This window comes from Carcharodon carcharias, chromosome 23, assembly GCF_017639515.1.
Source record: "Carcharodon carcharias isolate sCarCar2 chromosome 23, sCarCar2.pri, whole genome shotgun sequence".
Classification (NCBI taxonomy): Eukaryota; Metazoa; Chordata; class Chondrichthyes; order Lamniformes; family Lamnidae; genus Carcharodon; species Carcharodon carcharias.
Genome location: NC_054489.1, coordinates 47,634,525 through 47,654,269, shown reverse-complemented (window position 1 = coordinate 47,654,269; position 19,745 = coordinate 47,634,525). Strand labels below are relative to the sequence as shown.

Here is a 19,745-nt window from a genome sequence, read left to right as displayed (position 1 = left end):
GCCAAAAATCGGACTATCCCAACCTTAAATGTATTCAACAATGGAGCATCCACAACCCTCTGGGATAGGGAATTCCAAAGATTCACAACTCTTTGAGGAAAGAAATTTCTCATCAGTCCTTATCCTAAGACTGTGACCCTGTGTTTTAGATTCCCCAACCAACGGAAACAACCTTTGATCATCTACCCTATTAAGCCCCTTATGAATCTTGTACGTTTCAAAGAGGTCGCCTCTCACTCTTCTAAACTCCAGAGAATAGAGATCCAATTTACTCAGTCTCTCATCATAGGACAACCCACTCATCTCAGGGACCAATCTAGTGAACCTTCACTGTACCACCTCCAATGCAACTATATCCTTTCTTAAATATGGAGACCAAAACTGCACACAGTATTCCAAATGTGGGCTCAACAAAGCCCTATACAATTGTAGCAAGACTTTATTCCATTACTCCAATCCCCTTGCTATAAAGACCAGTGTCATTTGCCTTCCCAATTGCTTGCTGTACCTGCAAGCTAACTTTCTTTGTTCAAGCACACCCAAGTGTCTCTGAACATCAATACTTGTAAGTTTCACATCTTTCAAAAAATATTCTGCTTTCCTCTTCATACAACCAAAGTGAATAACTTAACACTTCCCTACATTATACTCCATCTACCATCTTATTGCCCACTTACTTAAACTGTCTAGATCTCTTTATGTCCTCCTCAAAGCATACATTTCCAACTAGCTTTGCATCATCAGCAAATTTAGGTACATCACTCTTAGGCTCTTCAGCTAAGTCATTAATATAGATTGTAAATAGGCTCGGCACTGATTCTTGCAACACTCCACTAACCACAGCCTGTCAACTTGAAAATGTCCCACCTATGCCTAATCTTTGCTTCCTGTCTGTTAACCAATCCTTTATCCAGGCTAATAAAGTACCCCCAATTCCATCACAGGAAGACCTGAATTCAGCCTTTGGGCATGTGTAAGCCTGATAAACAATCAGATTGGATGTTTGGAGCATCAAAGAAGCTGACACATTATTATCCTGTTTTTTTTATTTATTCATTGAGGGGATGTGGGCATTTATTGCCCATTCCTAATTGCCCTTAAGGTGGTGGTGGTAAGCTGCCTTCCTGAACCACTACAGTCCATGTGGTGTAGGTACATCCAGTGATGTTAGGAAGGGAGTTCCAGGATTTAACCCAGCGATATAGTACCAATTCAGGATGGTGTGGTGCTTGGAGGGGCACAAGCCCCCAGATGTTACTAAGGGGGACTTTGTAGGGTCAACAGGGCTGAGCATGTTGTTGCTGTTTTGGGTGTCTAGTTCAATGCCAAGTGGCCTGTCTGGCTTCATTCCTTTTAGGTTTCGTAGTAATTTGATACAACTGAGTGGCTTGCTAAGCCATTTCAGAATGAACTACATTGCTGTGGGTCTGGAGTCACTTGTAGGCCAGATCCAGTAAGAACGGCAGATTTCTCCCCTAAAGGAAGGGGAATGTCCCAACAGGGCATCAGTGAATAAGATGGGTTTTTATGACAATCAATTTATGGTCACCATTACGGAGACAAGCTTTTTAAAAAATTTATGATTTATTAATTGAGTTTAAATTCAATCAGCTGCTGTGGTGGGATTTGAACCTGTCCCTCCACAGCCTGAGCCTTTGGATTACTAGTGCAGTGACACCAGCACCACCGCCTCCACCTCCCAACCAAAAGCACTGAGTTATTTATTGTGCTTTTTGCTGCATTACTTACAGTTTTCCATAAAAGATCTGTGTGCAAATTGGCTGCCATGTTTCCTACATTACAACAGTGACTACACTTCAAAAAATACTTCATTGGCTGGAAAGTACGTTAGGACAACCTGAAGTTGGGAAAGGCTCTGTATATATGCAAGTCTTTTGTTCTTTTGGAGGAGTTTGCTTTTGTGGAGGGGAGGGGTGGGACTATCCATGGATAACTTTAGTTCGAAAGATTTTGAGGGAAGGAGGAATTGGTTCATGATTTAAATGTAAGACACAGCAGATTTACTTGGACATTGCACAGCACAGTCCACCAATCCTCACTCTGCTGTACGATCTCAATTTATAGGGTTTTTTAAAAAATCATGTTTCATGCCAACAAACACACATTAGAGTGAGCAACTACACAGATTACAATCAGTATTGATACAATAGTCAAAGGCTCCTTATTATCATTTCACAGGAAGCATGTGAGATGAGAGTGTAATGTCAATTAAATCTTCACCATATCAGGCTTCATAAAACAGCTGAAGGGATTTTGAATCAAGGCAAATGATGTGCTGTGTTTTGCCCAATTGCCCCCACTGTCCTGCAGACAATGATGGAAGCTGGGTAACGTTTCATATACAGCAGCCACCCAATGGAGTAACACAACATCTTCACAGTAAGATTCAGCAGGCAACTCAACCAAATGGGTTGAGGTGTCTCACAAGTACAACTTTGTTCACACACTTGTAGCTTTAGACAGCTGGTAGGAGCAAGATCCCTGGCTGAATGTTCCCTTCTCTAGCCCAGGAACACTGACACCACTCATAATGCGCCCACTAGCAATATTAACCCCCAAATGGCACATCTGTGACTAGGGCGATTAGGTGAGGACAGGTTAGTCCAGTTGTGAGAGAGGCTAATTGCTAACAGTGAAGGTTGTAAACAAGGAATAAGTCACTTAAAGAGGCTATGTGACTGTCAGGGGAAAGTGATTGGAGTCCAGACATATTTATAAGGCAAGACCCTGATGTGAGGCTTTCATAGAAAATTTAAAAATGCAATCTCATTTGAAATACAGCACTTCTGCCAGTGCAGTTCCCCCTCACTGTACTGAAGTATTAGTCTATATTAAGTGCTCAAGTCTCTGGAGTGGGAGTTGAACCCTTGATCTTCTGACTCAGAGGTTAAATGAATTTGACTTTATTTAGTCACTGTGAATGAATGGTCCTGCCTATTTATTGGGGAAAGGTTAGAGAGAGCTGCACACCTCAGCCAGCCTGTTTTCCAACGCTGCTATACACATTACAGTCAGCACAAACTCAGGCACAAACACGCAAAATGTCAAATCCTTAGATTCTTGATTAAAATATTACTAAAGGTTGCCAAATATTTAGGCTAATTTTCTCCACCTTTCCTGAAGGTTCAGCTTGCACTGGCCATCCCAACCCAGTTGGCTCACTTTACGTCTATACAGTGAGAGCTGGCAGGCTAATCGACCATAGAGGGCATCACAGCCAAGTCCAAGCCTATCCCCCCCTGTGATCAGCATACAGGGAAATCTTCCTAAGGAACAGGAAGCTTGGTTGGTTACCATCCCATCTCTCTTAGCTTGGAGTTGACCAGCACACAACAGTCAGTCTTTGCTTAGATAGCAGCACTCATCCTCCAGTGAGAAGGTTGCGGGTTCAAGCTCTATTTCAGGATTTGAACCCTCAACCTAGACTGGTACTTGAATACAATACTGAGGGACCACTGAAAGTGTCCTATTTTTCATGAGATATTAAAGTAAGACTTATCTGTTCAGGTGGATATTAAAGGTCCTACTATTCAAAATGTAAGGAGTTCTCCCGACGTCACAGCCCAAATGTATCTCTCCATTAACATCTCCCCAAAACATTATCTGTTCATTTTTCTTACTGCTGTGTACAAACTGACATTTATCCACATTACAGCAAAGGCTACACTTCAAAAAATCGACCTGGCTGTGAAGTGCTTTGTGCTGTCTCAAACATTTTTTAAATCCAAACACAACACTTCTACAGTTGTCTAGTCCCTAGTTTAGAAAAAGGGGGAAATCAGTTAGGGTTTCTGCTCCTGATCACTGTCCAGTGACCCCTGTTGAAAAACAAGTGCAGGTGAGAACTTGCTGGACTGTGAGATCTTGTGCAATGAGTCAGTTGATACATGTACATGAAGAACAGCTTAGTTGTGAAGGATAATGGAGGGTGCATGCTGCCTCTGGAACCCCAGTGAGCATCTGCACCTTCAGGAAAGAGTGATGATGGAGCAGGAACAGAAAGCACCATTAGTCAATACATCTCAGCCAGCACTGTTGTGTAACCATATCCTTACTTGCAGGGGAGCTCAATTGTTATTGGCAATGGAGAGAGGACTGCACTATCAGTCTCTCTGAAAGAGTCTTCATTCAGTCTCGATACAAACATGTGTTCAGCTGAACTTCCTCATCACACATTCAGTAGCCCGTAAAGTGCAGGAAGTTCTGTCTTGCTGCTAGTCAACTTTGTGACTCGATATTATCATAGACTTTAATAACATCCGGGTACTCATCGATGAGTTCAATCAAGCAAAATGCTGCCTCCAAATCTCTGTCTGTTAGCTGGACAGTGGTTGTAGGAATGAATTCAGGCCCAGCAGTAATGGTCAGCAATCCCAGCGTGCTCAACCTCTCTCGTACCTCTCGCAGTGAGGACATGTCAGAAACAAACTGAAAAACAATGTTAAACAGCACAGGAGGTTCAGACAGCTCCATGACATGGTGGCAAAACTTCATACCTGCCTGCTGTAGGAATGCTGTAATATGAGTAAATTCATCATGCAGTATTAGATCTGACAGATAGCAGGGTCAGTCTCCATTTGGTGCTGAGTGACATGGTCATAGCTAGTGTGTGCTGGAAGGTGAGTTACCATCAGCTTTAGGTCCTTGAGTCTATGTTCAAAGCCAGCCCAGGCAAGCATGATCAAGGTCTTCTCTGCCCACCGTGAGGCTCTGACCTCTGGATGAGATGTTAAACCGAGGCGAACATAAAAGTACTACAAGAAACACAAGGAGTTTTCCTGGTGCCCTGACCAACATTTAACCATCAGCCACTAAAAATGGATCACCTGACCATTTATTTCATGCTGTTTTTGGGACCTTGCCATGTGGCTACTGTGTTTTCCTACAAAACAGTCACTACACTACAGAAGCTATTCATTGGCAAGCTCTGAGGATGGGAAAAGTGATTTGCTTTTTTACATGAAATTAATATAGAAAGAGAAGTCGTCCAGTACTTGGGGCATGAAACCATAAACAGCCATTAATTGTCTAACAATGGCATAAAATTCTTAACTTCACTCGAAGAGAGCAAGGGGTCCTGCTGGCAGAAATGCAAAACAATCACTCTGGTGGAGTTCTATTTCCTCTTCATTAACTGCAGCTGAGGCACAGTGTACATTAGTGCCAGAGAAACAAAAGTCTATATCTAACCCTGTGCTGTGCCTGCCCTGGGAGTGATTGATGGGACAGTGTAGAGGGAGCTTTACTCTGTATCTAACCCTGTGCTGTACCTGCCCTGGGAGTGATTGATGGGACAGTGTAGAGGGAGCTTTACTCTGTATCTAACCCCGTGTTGTACCTGCCCTGGGAGTGATTGAGGGGGACAGTGTAGAGGGAGCTTTACTCTGTATCTAACCCCGTGCTGTACCTGTCCTGGGAGTCTTTGAGGGGGACAGTGTAGAGGGAGCTTTACTCTGTATCTAACCCCGTGCTGTACTTGCCCTGGGAGTAGTTGATGGCAACAGTGTAGAATGACCTTCACTCTGTACCTACCTATGATGTACCTGCTGGAGTGTTGGCGGCTGTCATAGATGGTACAAGTCAGTCAACGATTCCAGGGTGCTACATGTGGAAAGACTGTCATGCAGCATCCACAGTGTCACCCTTTACAGAAGGATTAAAATCTACAAGAGCCTGTACTCACCTTCAGGATCACCTTCTCTTCTTCATCCTCAGCCTGTTTAACATCCTCAGCCCCTGCTTCAATTGCCAGTTCCAGGGCACGTTCCAACTCAATCTCCTGACCATCCTTACCCAGGCCGTTCACTGTCACCACGCCTTTCCTCTCAAAGCAATGCCGGGCACCCTCACACAATGCTCCCCTGGCAATGACAACACACCATAATGGATATGTACCAATAGATGAAAGCCGTTTCTAACTCTTCCCCCATTACGTCAGAATTCAGTGCTGCACACTTTTCTCCCTTAACTCAATACATCCCACTACTCAAAACATTGTTATTCTTGAATTTCCCCAGGCTAACACCATCTTCTTAAGCTATCTCCTCACTTAACCGTCTCATATCAAACACCAATGTCAGGTGCAGGATGAAAGGGCAAAGTTACTGCTTAATAGTTCTGGGTCTGAGTGTGATCAGGTATTAGGTATAATAAAGCACTGGGTACAAACTTTGTCAGATCTGAGCAAAGTCATGAGTACAGTGTGAGAACATAAGAAATAGGAGCAGGGCTAGGCCATTCGGTCTGAGTCTGCTCTGCCGTTAAATAAGATCATGGCTGATCAGAATGTGCCCTTCACTCCAATTTCCTGCTGTCCCCCAAACACCTCGACTCCTTTGTAGGTCAAAGATCTGTCTAACTCAGCCTTGAAGTTATTCAATGACCCATTGAATGACCATTATTCAGTGAGCCTCCTCTGCTCTTTGGGGAAAAGTATTCCAAAGGTTACCGCTCCTCAGAGAAGAAATTCCTCCTCATCGCAGTCTTAAACAGGAGACCCTTTTTTAATTGTGCCCTTAGTTGCAGATTCCCCCACGAGGGCAAACATTCTCGCAGCATCTACCGTGTCAAGCCCCCTCAGAATCTCAGATGTTTCAATAACATCACCTCTCATTCTTCTAAACTCCAGTAGGCCCAACCTGGTCAACCTTTCCTCATAAGACAAGCCCTCATGAATCAGCTTAGTGAACCTTCTCTTAAACTGCTTCCAATGCAAATATATCCCTTCTTAAATATGGAGGCCAAAACTCCAGGTGCAGTCTCCTGTACAGTTCTAACAAGACTTCCCTACATTTATACTCCGCCCCCTTGCAATAAAGGGCAACATTCCATTTGTCTTCTTTATTACTTGAGGTACCTGCATGCTAACTTTTTGGGATTCATGTACAAGAACTCCCAGATCCCTCTGGATCACAGCTTTCTGCTGTTTCTCTCCATTTAAATAATATTCTACTTTTCCATTTTTCCTACAAAAGTGGGCAACCTCACATTTTTCCACAGTATATTCCAGCTGCCAAATCCCTTTGCAGACTCCTTATATCCTCCTCACAGCTTGCTTTCATATCTATCATTGCACTGTCAGCAAATCTGGATACGATACAGTCAGTCCCTTCATCCAAGTCATTAATATAGATTGTAAATAGTCTTGACCCCAGCACCTGATCCCTGTGACACTCCACTAGTTTGCCAACCTGAAAATGACACATCAATCCCAATTCTCTATTTCCTGTTACTTAGCCAATCCCCATCCATGCTAATATACTAACCTACCATCATCTTGTGCAGTAACCTTTTGTGTGACACCTTGCTGAATGCCTTTTGGAAATCCACTGGTTTACATCTACTGGTTCCCCTTGATCCACCTTGCTTGTTGCATCCTGAAAGAGCTTGAATAAATTTGTCAAGCATGATTTCCCTTTCATAAAACCATGTTGATTCTGCCTGATTGTATTTTGATCTTCTAAGTGTCCTGCCACTATTTCCTAGATAATAGATTTCAGCATTTTCCTGATGTTAGGCTAATTGGCTGATAGTTTCCTCCTTTCTTGATTAAAGGTGCTATGTTTGCAGTTTTCCAGTCCGTTGTGACCCCTCCAACATTCAGGGAATTTTGGAATATTACAACCAACATATCTATTATCTGCAGCCACTTCTTTTAAAATAGGCCATTGGTTCCAGGGGACTTGTCAGCCTCTACTCCCAGTAGTTTACCTAGTACTTTTTCTCTAGAGATAGTTTTCTCTTCCTTCCTCCTTGTTATCCCTTGATTTTCTACTAATGTTGGAATTTTTTTTATTGTCTTCTACCGTGAAGACTGATACAAGATACTTGTTCAAACTCTCTGCCATTTCCTTGTTTCCATTAATGCTCCAATGTTTACTTTAGCTAATCTCTTCCATTTTATATACATGTAGAAGCTCTTATGTCTGTTTTTATATTTCTTGCTAGTTCTAAAATTTTTCCAATCTTCTGGCCTACCACTAATCTTTGCGGCAATATACACGTTTCCTTTAAAGGCCTTACCTTCCTTAGGTAGCCACAGATGATGCACCCTTCTTGCGTGGTGTGATCGGGATCAGGGGCACGGTGTCAGGTGGCACAGAGGGGGCACGGTGTCAGGTGAGACAGAGGGGGCACGGTGTCAGGTGAGACAGAGGGGGCATGGTGTCAGGTGGGACAGAGGGGGCACGGTGTCAGGTGGGACAGAGGGGGCACGGTGTCAGGTGGGACAGAGGGGGCACGGTGTCAGGTGGGACAGAGGGGGTACGGTGTCAGGTGGGACTGGGAGTGAGGTAAAGTGTCAGGTGGGATGGGGGCACGGGGTGGGTATTGTGTCAAGTGGGGTCAGGAGTTATCAGAGAGGAGAATTCATACCAAAATACAGAAATAAAGAGCAGGAAAAGTCCAGCTGGCCGATCATGCCTGCTGCACACTCACGTTGGTCAGAGCATCATGTTGCAGCAGCCGTGTAACCTTCTAGTACAGGCAAAAACCCAGAAATGTCCTATCCCACCCCATCAGACAACTGAAACCAGTTCAGGTGATCACTCATCCTGTTTGTCCTATATTTCAAACCAAGAGTCCAGAAGTGGAGGATGGTATTCTAACAGATTCTCTATTTCCACATGGGAAAAAATTGCTTCCTGACTAGTAGTGATGGGGTAATGATCTGCAATGGGCAGCACAGGAGTAGGTGTTGACTGGAGTTCGTGTAACGATCCCGTGAAGACAGTCCCTTAGGCTGCTCTCTTACCCATTTTTGTTCAGAATGCTCTTTATCTCCTGATGTGACCGGCTGTTGTTGTCTGTTAGAATTTCAATCAGCATAGACAATCCCCCCGGGCCTCTCCCTTCATACAGTGAATAGGTTGAAGCCTTGGACTTCTGGAAAAACAAGCAACAGGACGGGTTAAGAGGCAATGCCACATCTGAAATATTAACAGCAAAGGGTTGCATACAGTGCACCATGTGTCACACTGTAACGACATAGAATGCCACTGCACAGGCTCCATCCCTCCTGCTGAGGGGAACATTCCCAACTCCAGTCTCAGATATGCAACTGTCGAAAGTAGACAGAGGAAAAATTACAAGGGAAAATCATCATCAGATTGCAGCCATATGCCCCTAAGCACCTATCTGCACTTTGTTCTACACATCATCTCAACCCAGGCCGAAGAGACACCAAAAAGACATGGGTAGAAAAGACAGTTATTTACTCTCACCCTCAGGAGGGACAGCCATGGCTCGGTTGCTAGCATTTTCAGAAGATTGTGGGTTCAAGCCCCACTCCAGTACACAATCCAGTCTGATACACCCGTGCACTATTAAGGGAGTAGGAGCGCTGCCAGAGGTTCCGTCTTTCAGATGAGATGTTAAACTGAGGTCCCATCTACCCCTCAGGTACATGTTAATGATCCTATGGCACTATTTTAAAAAAGAGCAGGGAGTTCTCCTTGGTGTCACGGCCAATATTTTATCTCTCTACTAATATCACTAAAATCTGGTCACATTACTGATTGTGGGAACTTGCCGTGTGCTGATTGGCTGCTGCATTTCATAAACTATTTGGATTGTTGTTACTGTTGTAAAGTGCTTCATTATTGCAGAATTCTTTGGGTCGCACTGAGATTGTGAAAGACACTATAGAAATGCAAGTCTTTCTATTCTTTCTCACACAAAAATTTGCAGCAGAAAAGGTTAAAGCTTTAACTATTTGCAAAACAATTTCTGTGCTCTTCCTTTGGAGGCTATGAGAAAGTTGCATTGAATTCAACCATAGCTTATTTCATGGCATGATTCCCGGACTCAAATCAAATAAGCAGCCGAAATCGATCAGATAAAGGAATAAATCTCTGCCAGAGTCAAGGAAGCTTCAGAACCTGGACTGCGATATGTATTACACATTTTAAAAAGAGTGTTTCTTTGTCTTTGAAAATATTGTGGGCATTAGTTCTTAAGATAAATTTAAGTATAAGTGTGAGGTCAACACAGTGTCAATACAGAAACAGTAACGTGACAAATACAATTTCTCAAATGACACTATTCAGGGTCTCTAAAGCCTTGCAATGATAATATAGGCTTCTGTGTAATATAATAACCTGGTGCTCCAAATGCAACTGAGGATTACACCATTATTTGTCAGGGAGATATACTCAACATTTGTGAAATTCCTCTCCAGCATTTTGGCAGATACTTCAACACTCCACTAAAGCAGCAAGGAGGAATTTCAGATAGACGTGTTCAGAAGTTGGTATCCCACAGAACAACTCCAGGCCCATGGTTGTTGAAGATTTCATTCAAATTATTGTCTGAGTGGCAGCCAGGCTGCCCAAGGTAATCCTTTGATAAAAAGATATGTCAATTGAAACATCATTTACCTAAATCAGGTGGTTCTGGAAAGCTGAAATCCTCAACAATATTTGAAGATGATTTCAGGGAGATGGAGTTAAAAGTACAGACAATGTAAAATATAACAGTGCATGCAGACAGTTCACCACCAGTATGGACACGGGGTTGCTTGTACTGGGACATGATCAGTGCTAATGAAACATTTATGCAGGACGATCAGAAGTGAACCAGGTTAGGATTCAGTTATAACTGACAGGAACAGGCAATACATCATCTGTTTTGGGTGGGGTGGAGAGTGCACTGAGCGCAAGATATTGTAATTGTGTGGGGCAGGCTGGATCGACCAGAAGATCTTTCCCTGGCCATCATTGTTCATATTCCTTTTGGTGGAACATGCTTTTCCCAGTTAAAATCTTGTAGATCTAGTTTTCTTAAAAGAAATCAGCTCCTTGCTGAGCTATTGGTTTCACCTCCATTGCTGCTCTTCGTACCTCTGTCAAGTAGCTTTTTAAAAAACACATCAGTTGATGTTGTCGATGATTTTTCCTATTTTCATCTCTTTCCTTCCTTTCATCTCCCAAAGGTGAAATGCTTCCAGAGCAGCATTCCACCAGTGCCATCACTCTCTGATATCTCAACCAACTGTCCATTATTCACACCAGAATCTTGATGGTGAGTATGGGCAGAGTCATGAGTAGAATCATGGGCTATTGGGTGCAGAGAAAGAGAGGAGGGAATCAACCCCACTTTTGCACTTTTACAAGAGCTGACTGATACAGACAGGAGCAGTAGCCTTTGACCTTCCTCAACAAGAATATATAGCCAACTGTATCACTCCTGTTTGATCACGAAACTGTGCAAGCTCAGTGCTGGCCAGGGACCAAACCAGAACATGAACCTTCCTCAACTGCACAGCTGATCTAATGACTGGAGAATTTGTAGCCATTCTTCATCTCTGAGTTTTGACAGAAAAGTGTGGGAACATAGGAATTGGAGTAGCTATTCAGCCTTTTGAGCAGTTTTATTCAGCTAGAATGTGCATGATCTGTACCTCAGCTCCATTTACTTGCTTTAACTCCATATCTTTTACCTAACAATAATTATCAATCTTTGTCTTGAAAATACTGGTTGCACCCCAGAATCTACAGCTTTTTAGGGGAGAGAGTTTTTACCTCCGGCATGAAAAAGTGATTCCTGATTTCATTCGTGAACAGGCTAACTAGAGGAAAGTTTCACTCTACCTACCCAATTTTAACTACACTTTTATCATTGTGAACATCTTGATTAGATCACCCTCAAATATCTAAACTCAGCGAAACCTAAGCCAAGTTATTGCAACTTGTTTTCATAATTTAACCCTTTTATCACTGGTACCATGCTGGTGAATTTACACATGCACCCCATCCAGGCCAATATATTCTTCCTGATGTGCAGTGTACAGAACTCAACACATCAGATACAGCCTGACCAAGACACCTAAAGTATCACTTCCTCACAGGGAGCCCATCACAGTTAAAGGCAATCCTGGTACCATCCAGCCATGGACCCTTTGCAACAGGTGTCATTGGATGGTTGTGGGGAATTAGAATCCTGGTTGATTTCTGGTCCTCTAGACCCAGATCTGCTAACTCAGCAGACCATTAATTGGCCCAGACACCTTCTTATCCATGTGACTCAGTACACATGTTGCTTGAAGAAGAAATTTGGTAAGGTCAAAACATTGTGACAGAATTGCAGATTACAATAACTTTCTAAAGGCAGAGAAAGCAGGAAACTGACAAGGCTTAGTGAAGAATCCTTACATTGTAAATGGAATCGGTAATAAGATGGCTTTCCCATACTTACAGCCCCTTTTATAGCAGCTTCGATGGACACTTTGGGCATGTTCTTGGCTCGGCACTGTTCAATGACATTTGCCAATTGCGTGTTAAACTCAGGGTTTGAGCCTCCTTCTGCAAAGAAAATCAGAACAAAGCCAATCTGTATCCAGCTAATACTGCACTTTAGAAACACAGAGTACAAGATCTTAGGATAAAATGGTTTTCAATATACTTTCAATTTTTAGGAAATGCTAGATATCAAACATTATCGCCAACCTATATCTGTCATTTTCTCCAGCCTTATATCCCTTCCCCTCTGGCGCCAACCCTTTTGTGCATCACTCCTTACTTGCATCCCACCATGTCAGCTTTAGTCAGCTCAGTCCCTGGAATCCCCTTCCAAAACTCTTACAGCTCTCTCACTCTCCAGCTTTAAGAACTACCTCTTTTACCAAGTTTCCAATCACACCATTTATGCCTCTCTCTTTCTGGTACAGAATCTGTTTTCCTCATACCTGCCTCGTTTCAATTACCTGATTATATGAAGGGTGCTACATAAATGCACCTGCTTAACAGAGCCATTGAATACAAACATTTTTAAATTGAACTTCAAAAGTTTAATATTTGCTGCAGAGATGCCAATGACCCATAATCACATTCAGATGAACCAGGTCTTTACATGGCAGTGAAGGACTTGTGAGAAAGTTTACAGTGTTGTCATTCAGTTTATGAGTGCCAATGAGCCAACTATGCTTCAGCAATTGAGCGGAAGGAAAAATCTAAAAACCAAATTCAATTTGGATATAAGTGAACTGGAGCTGCAGGCATCGTGCTCATAGTACCTCTCACTGCAAAGCGAAGCAATATTGACAGCCTGGCAAACATTCGACTCCTGGCAGCATCCTTTGGCCCTTTGATATGTTTCACCTTTGACCACTTGTTGTGTCCTGCGTAATTAACTGCAGACGTGTGGATCTCGGCACATGGTACGAAGGCATGATGCTGGCCGCTAGCCTGGTCAGAGAAGGGAACGGACGCTGGCAATAAAACTCTGGGCTTTGGCAGCAACTTGGCTGAACACCGCAGTGAGAACAGAAGACACTTTCTGTTCCATAAGCAAACACTTTGAAATGTGGAAACTGTAGCCATTGTGTGAATCCCCTTGATCTCCTGTAAAAATGAATATGAAGCATGTACAGTGAACAAAGTAAAACATTTGCTACTCTGGAACTTGAATTACATTGAATTTGCTACACATAAACAGGCCATTTGGCCCAACTGATTCATGCTGGTGTTTGTGCTCCACAAAAGTCTCCTCCCATCTTTCTTTATCTAGCACCCCCCGGACTGCCATTTCCTGATTCATTCACCATGGCAATGCCTTGACCAGAGTTGACTTGCCTGGTTTGAATTTGAAACAAAAGTTTGGCAGTTAGCAGTTAACTGTTCTCTGCTGCATTCTCCATGGCTATGCCTCTATCAATCAGAGCCCACTTGCCAACCAATCAGCACTCTCTTCTCATGCAGTATAAATTGTAGTTCCTTTTAGTGTTGCTTTATACTGTAAAGCTGTCTTGACAAGTGCAAGGTGAAACGCTTCCATAGCATGTCTCTTTTTTTAAACAAATACAAAACCATCTCTCCACTAAAGAACACAGAGGCCAGCAACAGCATTGATACTTCTGCTGAGGGCACAATATTTCTAACTGATCCAGTGAATATCAATGGAACTATTATTTCTGCACTCCAACTGATGAAATTCAACAATAAACTGTATCTGATACTAAAAGTCCTAAAACCTTGTTCTAAATTGTCCTCAATAAACTGACCTGATATCCACAAGTGCCCAGTGGTTGCTGTCTCACCTGGGCCAAAGGGTGTGGCTTCAAGTCCTATTCCAGAGACTTGACCACAAAATCTTAGCTGATACAACTGCACAAGATTGATGCAATGCTGCACTACAAACACATCTGGTCCATGATGACCCACCTCCTGCTCCCTCCATCTTACTGCCACTAAACTCCCCAAAGCCTGTCCATCCTCTAAAAGGCACAAGTCAGGTGTGTGAAGGAATACTTGCCTGGATGAGCGTAGCTCCAACAACGCTCAAGAAGCTCAACACCAGACAGAACAATGCAGCCTGCTTGATCGGCACTCCATCCACCAACTGAAACATTCACTGATGCAGTGGCAGCAGTGTTTACCTTATACAAGATGCACTGGAGCTTCTCACCAAGGCTCCTTCAACAGCACCTTCCAAACCCATGACCTCTACCACCTAGAAGGACAAGACCAGCAGGCGCTTTGCGACTGCGACAAAGATAAACCACTGCTCCTCTTCCTTCTTGAACTATCTACAGCCTTTGATCACATCATCTTCCTCCAACATCGCTCCATCGTCCAGCTGGGTGTGACTAACATTTGCCTGTTCCCTTTTTATCTATGTAATCATAGCCAAAGAATTACTTACAATGGCTTCTCTTCCCACTCCACACCGTTACCTTTGCTGTGCCTCAATGATCTACCTTTAACCCCGTCTTATTTCTCATTTACCAGCTGCTCCTCGGTGACATCATCTATATATTAGCATCCTCACTAAGGCTGCCCATTTTCACCTTCGTAATATCGCCCAACTCCATCCCTGCCTCAGTTCATCCACTGCTGAAACCCTCATCCATGTCTTTGTTACCTCAAGACTTCCAATATTCCAACGTACTCCTGGTTTCCTACACTTCTCTACAAACTTGAGTTTATGCAAAAATCTGCTGCCCATGTCCTAGCTCACACTAAGTCCTGTTTTACCATCACCCCTGTGCTTGCTGACCTACATTGCCTCTCAGCAACAGCTCCGTTTTAAAATTCTCATCCTTGCTTTCAAACCCCTCCATGCCTTGGCCCTTTCCTACCTCTGTAATCTTCTCCAGCCCCACAACCATCCAAGATACCTGCACTCATCTAATTCTGGCCTCATGGGCATTCCCATTGCCTCCGCCTCTGGTAGTTGTGGCTTCAGTTGTCTGGGCCCTAAGCTTTGGAATTCCCTCCCTACACCCCTCCGCCCCTCTATCTCACTTTCCTCTTTTAAGACACTTTTAAAACCTACCTCTTGGACCAAGCCTTTGGTCACCTGTCTCAATAACTCCTAATATGGTTCGATGTCAAATTTTGTTGGATACCTCTCCCACGAAGATATTACATAAATAAAAGTTTCTGTTGTGCTATCAGGGGTGCTGCTTTTCAGTTGAGGCATTAAACTAGGCCCCATTTGCCCTATTTCAAAGAGCACTGGAGTCCTTCCTGGTGTCTGGATCGATATTTATCCTTCAATCTGATCACTTAAACCAGGGTGACCAAATCTTATGAAAGAAAATAAGGGACTGTGTGTAGCAGGGGTAATGATGGTGAGAGCAGGGGAGGTAGCGAGAGCAGACGGGGAATTGAGAGCGGTGGAGATATGGATTAGAGCTAGATAGGGAGGGGACGCTGTTGAGAGTGGGGAGAGAGGTTGGTAAGAGCGGAAGGGGGGTCGGGTGGTGGGAGCAAGGGAAGGGTATCTTTAATTTTTTTCAGAGTGGATTCTTGTAAGTTGAATCCAAACTCGCCATTTCAAGATCAGTTGCTCTCTGGGGGCTACACCATCACCTTATGGCCAACAGCAGGAGCGCAAATCACAAAGATGCACAGATTGTTGACCAAAGCTATAGAAATGCAGGACAAATGGATTTTGGCAAGACAAAAAAAGGGATGCGGGACAATCAGTGAAATTACGGGACGATCCTGTAAAAATAGACAGATGGTTGGTCACCGAGTCAGCCTGACATAAATAGGCAATCTGATCAAATATCAAATTGTTTGTGGAATCTTGCTATGCATGTATTGGCTGCCGGTTTCCTCCATTTCCTAGAACATTCGCCACTAAACTGTTTAACTTGCTGGAACACTACAGAGGTCATAAACAGCACTATATAAATGCAATATTCTTTCAAATTAACTAATTGATCACAATACATGGTCCATCACCAGCCTGGGCCTTCTTCCCCCTCCCACATTCCCCTCTCAATTTTTCTCCCCCCTTCTCTCTCTCTCCCACCCCCTCACCCTTTCCTTCATTTCCACACCCTTCTCAAAATTGAGTCACAGAACTGTTACAATGCAGGGGAGTCCATTCAGTTCATCGAGTATGCACTGGCTTTCCAGATGAGCAATTCACATAGTGCTATCCTTCCCGCCTTCTAGCCATAACCCAACAGATTCTTGTTCTTCAAACAACAGTCTAATCCCCTTTTCAATTTAAGAAGGCTTCCAAAATACAGCTGACCTTCTGGAAGCTCAAAAGTAAGAATCTAACAAAATTATACCTGACTGCAGAATGCTCAGTGCAGCACTGGTTGTTTGATGGTAAATAGCGATTCTATTCTCCAGCACTGACATTGCTCTCCGTGGCAAGGAAACACAAGTGTTAGTGAAAGAAATTACGTGTGGCTTTTTTTGTTAAACCCAGAGTGGAGTGCGTTGCAAAGTGGAGCTGAAATTACATCAGATCAGAACAACCGAATTGGAGCTGTACAACAGCCTGACCTGAAGCTGGATATGGGCAGCAATCTTCCAATATGTGAACATGCATTATTCTTTATCACACAATGAGACCGTGTAATCTGCTTGGCAGGTTTGGTTTCACCAGAAGCATCATTTCTGCTGGAAAAATACAACCGAGCAACTCCTGGTGAAAAATACAACAGAGCAGCTCCTGGTGGGGACACAGGCTCCTGGTCAGTCAGAGCTAGTGAACGGGGACATGTTCTCCATACAACAGGAAACTAAACCACATTTCATCAATATCACCCAAACTGCTCCGTGAGTCCCAATCTCAGGGGCTCATTTCTTTAGACAAACAACGATGAAATGCTTAATCACAAAACGGAGCAGTTTGGGTGATATCCTAATCCCCCCTCCCCCTGTCTGCTAAAGAGGGGGGATTAGGAAACGGGAGGGGGCGGTGGGATGAGGAGACGGGAGGGGGCGGGGGGATTAGGGAACGGGGGGAGGGGGATTAGGGGACGGGGGGGGAGGGGGATTAGGGAACGGGGGGGAGGGGGATTAGGGGACGGGGGGGGAGGGGGATTAGGGGACGGGGGGGGAGGGGGATTAGGGGACGGGGGGGGAGGGGGATTAGGGGAACGGGGGGAGGGGGATTAGGGGACGGGGGGGAGGGGGATTAGGGGACGGGGGAGGGGGATTAGGGACGGGGGGAGGGGGATTAGGGGACGGGGGGAGGGGGATTAGGGGACGGGGGAGGGGGATTAGGGGACGGGGGAGGGGGATTAGGGGACGGGGGAGGGGGATTAGGGGACGGGGGAGGGGGATTAGGGGACGGGGGAGGGGGATTAGGGGACGGGGGAGGGGGATTAGGGGACGGGGATTAGGGGACGGGGGGGGAGGGGGATTAGGGGACGGGGGGGAGGGGGGATTAGGGGACGGGGGGGAGGGGGATTAGGGGACGGGGGAGGGGGATTAGGGGACGGGGGGAGGGGGATTAGGGGACGGGGAGGGGGATTAGGGGACGGGGGAGGGGGATTAGGGGACGGGGGGAGGGGGATTAGGGGACGGGGATTAGGGGACGGGTGAGGGGGATTAGGGGACGGGGGGGAGGGGGGATTAGGGGACGGGGGAGGGGGATTAGGGGACGGGGGGGAGGGGGATTAGGGGACGGGGATTAGGGGACGGGGGACGGGGATTAGGGGACGGGGGGAGGGGGATTAGGGGACGGGGATTAGGGGACGGGGGAGGGGGATTAGGGGACGGGGATTAGGGGACGGGGGGAGGGGGATTAGGGGACGGGGATTAGGGGACGGGGCGGGGGGATTAGGGGACGGGGCGGGGGGATTAGGGGACGGGGGACGGGGATTAGGGGACGGGGCGGGGGGATTAGGGGACGGGGATTAGGGGACGGGGGGAGGGGGATTAGGGGACGGGGCGGGGGGACTAGGATGTCACCCAAACTGCTCCCTGAGTCCCAATCTCAGGGGCTTCAGTACTTTAGACAAACGGCGATGAAATGTTTAATCACAAAACTCAAAATCTTACTCAGTGCCGCTCACCGTCAGGTATTAGCCCCACCCCCACCCCGGGAGGGCGCCTGGACAAGCACTTCCGGTGATCCTAGCAGCTACTTCCGGTCCCAGCCGTAACGCATGCGCATTAGCACTGCCCAGGAGTGCATGCGCAGTAGATTTCCAAACAGACCTGGGCATTGAAGAGATTGAGAGGGGGTGGGGCGGGGGAGACGTGGGGGGGGGGGGGCGGGGGAACGAGACGACGGGGGAGGTGGGGAGGAGACAGGGTGAGGGGGAAGGGGCATTAGGAGACCGGGAGGGGAGGGGGGGGGGGGGCATTAGGAGACCGGGAGGGGGAGGGGCCTTAGGCGACGAGAGGGGGAGGGGCCTTAGGCGACCGGGAGGGGGAGGGGCCTTAGGCGACCGGGAGGGGGAGGGGCCTTAGGCGACCGGGAGGGGGAGGGGCCTTAGGCGACCGGGAGGGGGAGGGGCCTTAGGCGACGAGAGGGGGAGGGGGATCAGATGACTGACACAGGGAGGGGTTTTAGACCGACAGAGAGACAGTGAGGGGGATTAGGAGACAGGCAGAGGGGTTAAGAAACAGATACAGAGAGAGACAGTAACGATTCAGAGACAGCGGAGAGGATATAGAGACAGAAACACAGTGAAAGGAATTAGTAGACGGTAACACAGACAGTGAGAGGGATTAGAAGACAGCCACACAGGCACTGAGATGGTTTAGGAAGCAGAGACATGGAGAGATACACAGAGAGACAGTATGAGGGATTAGAAGACAGCCACACAGACACAGTGTGGGGGAGTAGGAGACAGCCATCCACAGACAGAGTCAATGGTAACGAGGCAGCCATACAGAGATACAGCGAGTGGGATTAGGAGACAGACACACACAAACACAATGAGAGGGTGTCGGAGACAGACACAAAGGCATAGTGACAGGGATTAGGAAACAGCCAATATAGGCATAGTGAGAGGGATTAGGAGACACACAGAGAGAGGGGTTATGAAACAGCCAAACAGGCACAGTGAGGGAGATTAGGAGATAGTGACACAGAGGCATTAGGAGACAGACACAGAGATAGAGACAGTGAAAGGAATTAGGAAACAGTCACAACACAGAGGGAGACAACTAGAGGGTTTAGGAGACAGGCAAACAGAGAGATGGTGAGAACTATTAGGAGACAAGCACACACCAAGTAAGTGAGGATTCAGAGACAGCCACACAGAGACAGCAAGAGGGATTAGGAGACAGACACACAACAGTGAGAGAGACTAGGAGACAGCCATACACAGAGACAGAGTGAGAGGGTTTAGGAGTCGACACACACACACAGGGATTAGGAGACAGACACAGTGAGAGGGATTATGAGATAGAGAGAGACAGTGAGAGGGTTAGGAGGCAGACACACAGTCAATGATTATGATAACCACACAGTGACATTGAGTGGGATTAGGAGGCAGGCACACAGAAAGAGGGATTAGGAAA

At 45.8% G+C, this 19,745-nt stretch overlaps 1 protein-coding gene across 2 annotated transcripts; it reads right to left on the bottom strand.

Moving 5' to 3' along the window:
* Positions 1 to 2,020: 2,020 nt before the first annotated feature.
* LOC121269203 (translational activator of cytochrome c oxidase 1-like) lies at positions 2,021 to 18,368 on the bottom strand. 2 transcript variants are annotated; one of them, XM_041173739.1, is made up of 6 exons: positions 18,273 to 18,368; positions 13,031 to 13,358; positions 12,214 to 12,320; positions 8,774 to 8,904; positions 5,705 to 5,882; positions 2,021 to 4,449 (listed from the first exon to the last, which is right to left on the bottom strand). In XM_041173739.1, exons 2-6 carry the CDS (start codon positions 13,335 to 13,337, stop codon positions 4,240 to 4,242), a joined length of 933 nt encoding a protein of 310 aa, XP_041029673.1. In that variant the 5' UTR covers positions 13,338 to 13,358; positions 18,273 to 18,368; the 3' UTR covers positions 2,021 to 4,239. The 2 variants fall into 2 exon arrangements, with proteins under 2 accessions (XP_041029673.1, XP_041029671.1); XM_041173737.1 differs by having other exon boundaries at positions 18,287 to 18,352.
* Positions 18,369 to 19,745: the final 1,377 nt, after the last annotated feature.

Excerpts from the sequence above, each read along its gene's own strand:
- LOC121269203 (XM_041173739.1), bottom strand. The coding sequence starts at position 13,337 with ATGGCTACAGTTTCCACATTTCAAAGTGTTTGCTTATGGAACAGAAAG. Across the intron at positions 12,321-13,030 it reads GCTTCGCTTTGCAGTGAGAG|AAGGAGGCTCAAACCCTGAG; the intron begins GTACTATGAGCA and ends TTTTCTTTGCAG. Across the intron at positions 4,450-5,704 it reads AAGAGAAGGTGATCCTGAAG|TTTGTTTCTGACATGTCCTC; the intron begins GTGAGTACAGGC and ends ATTGTTTTTCAG.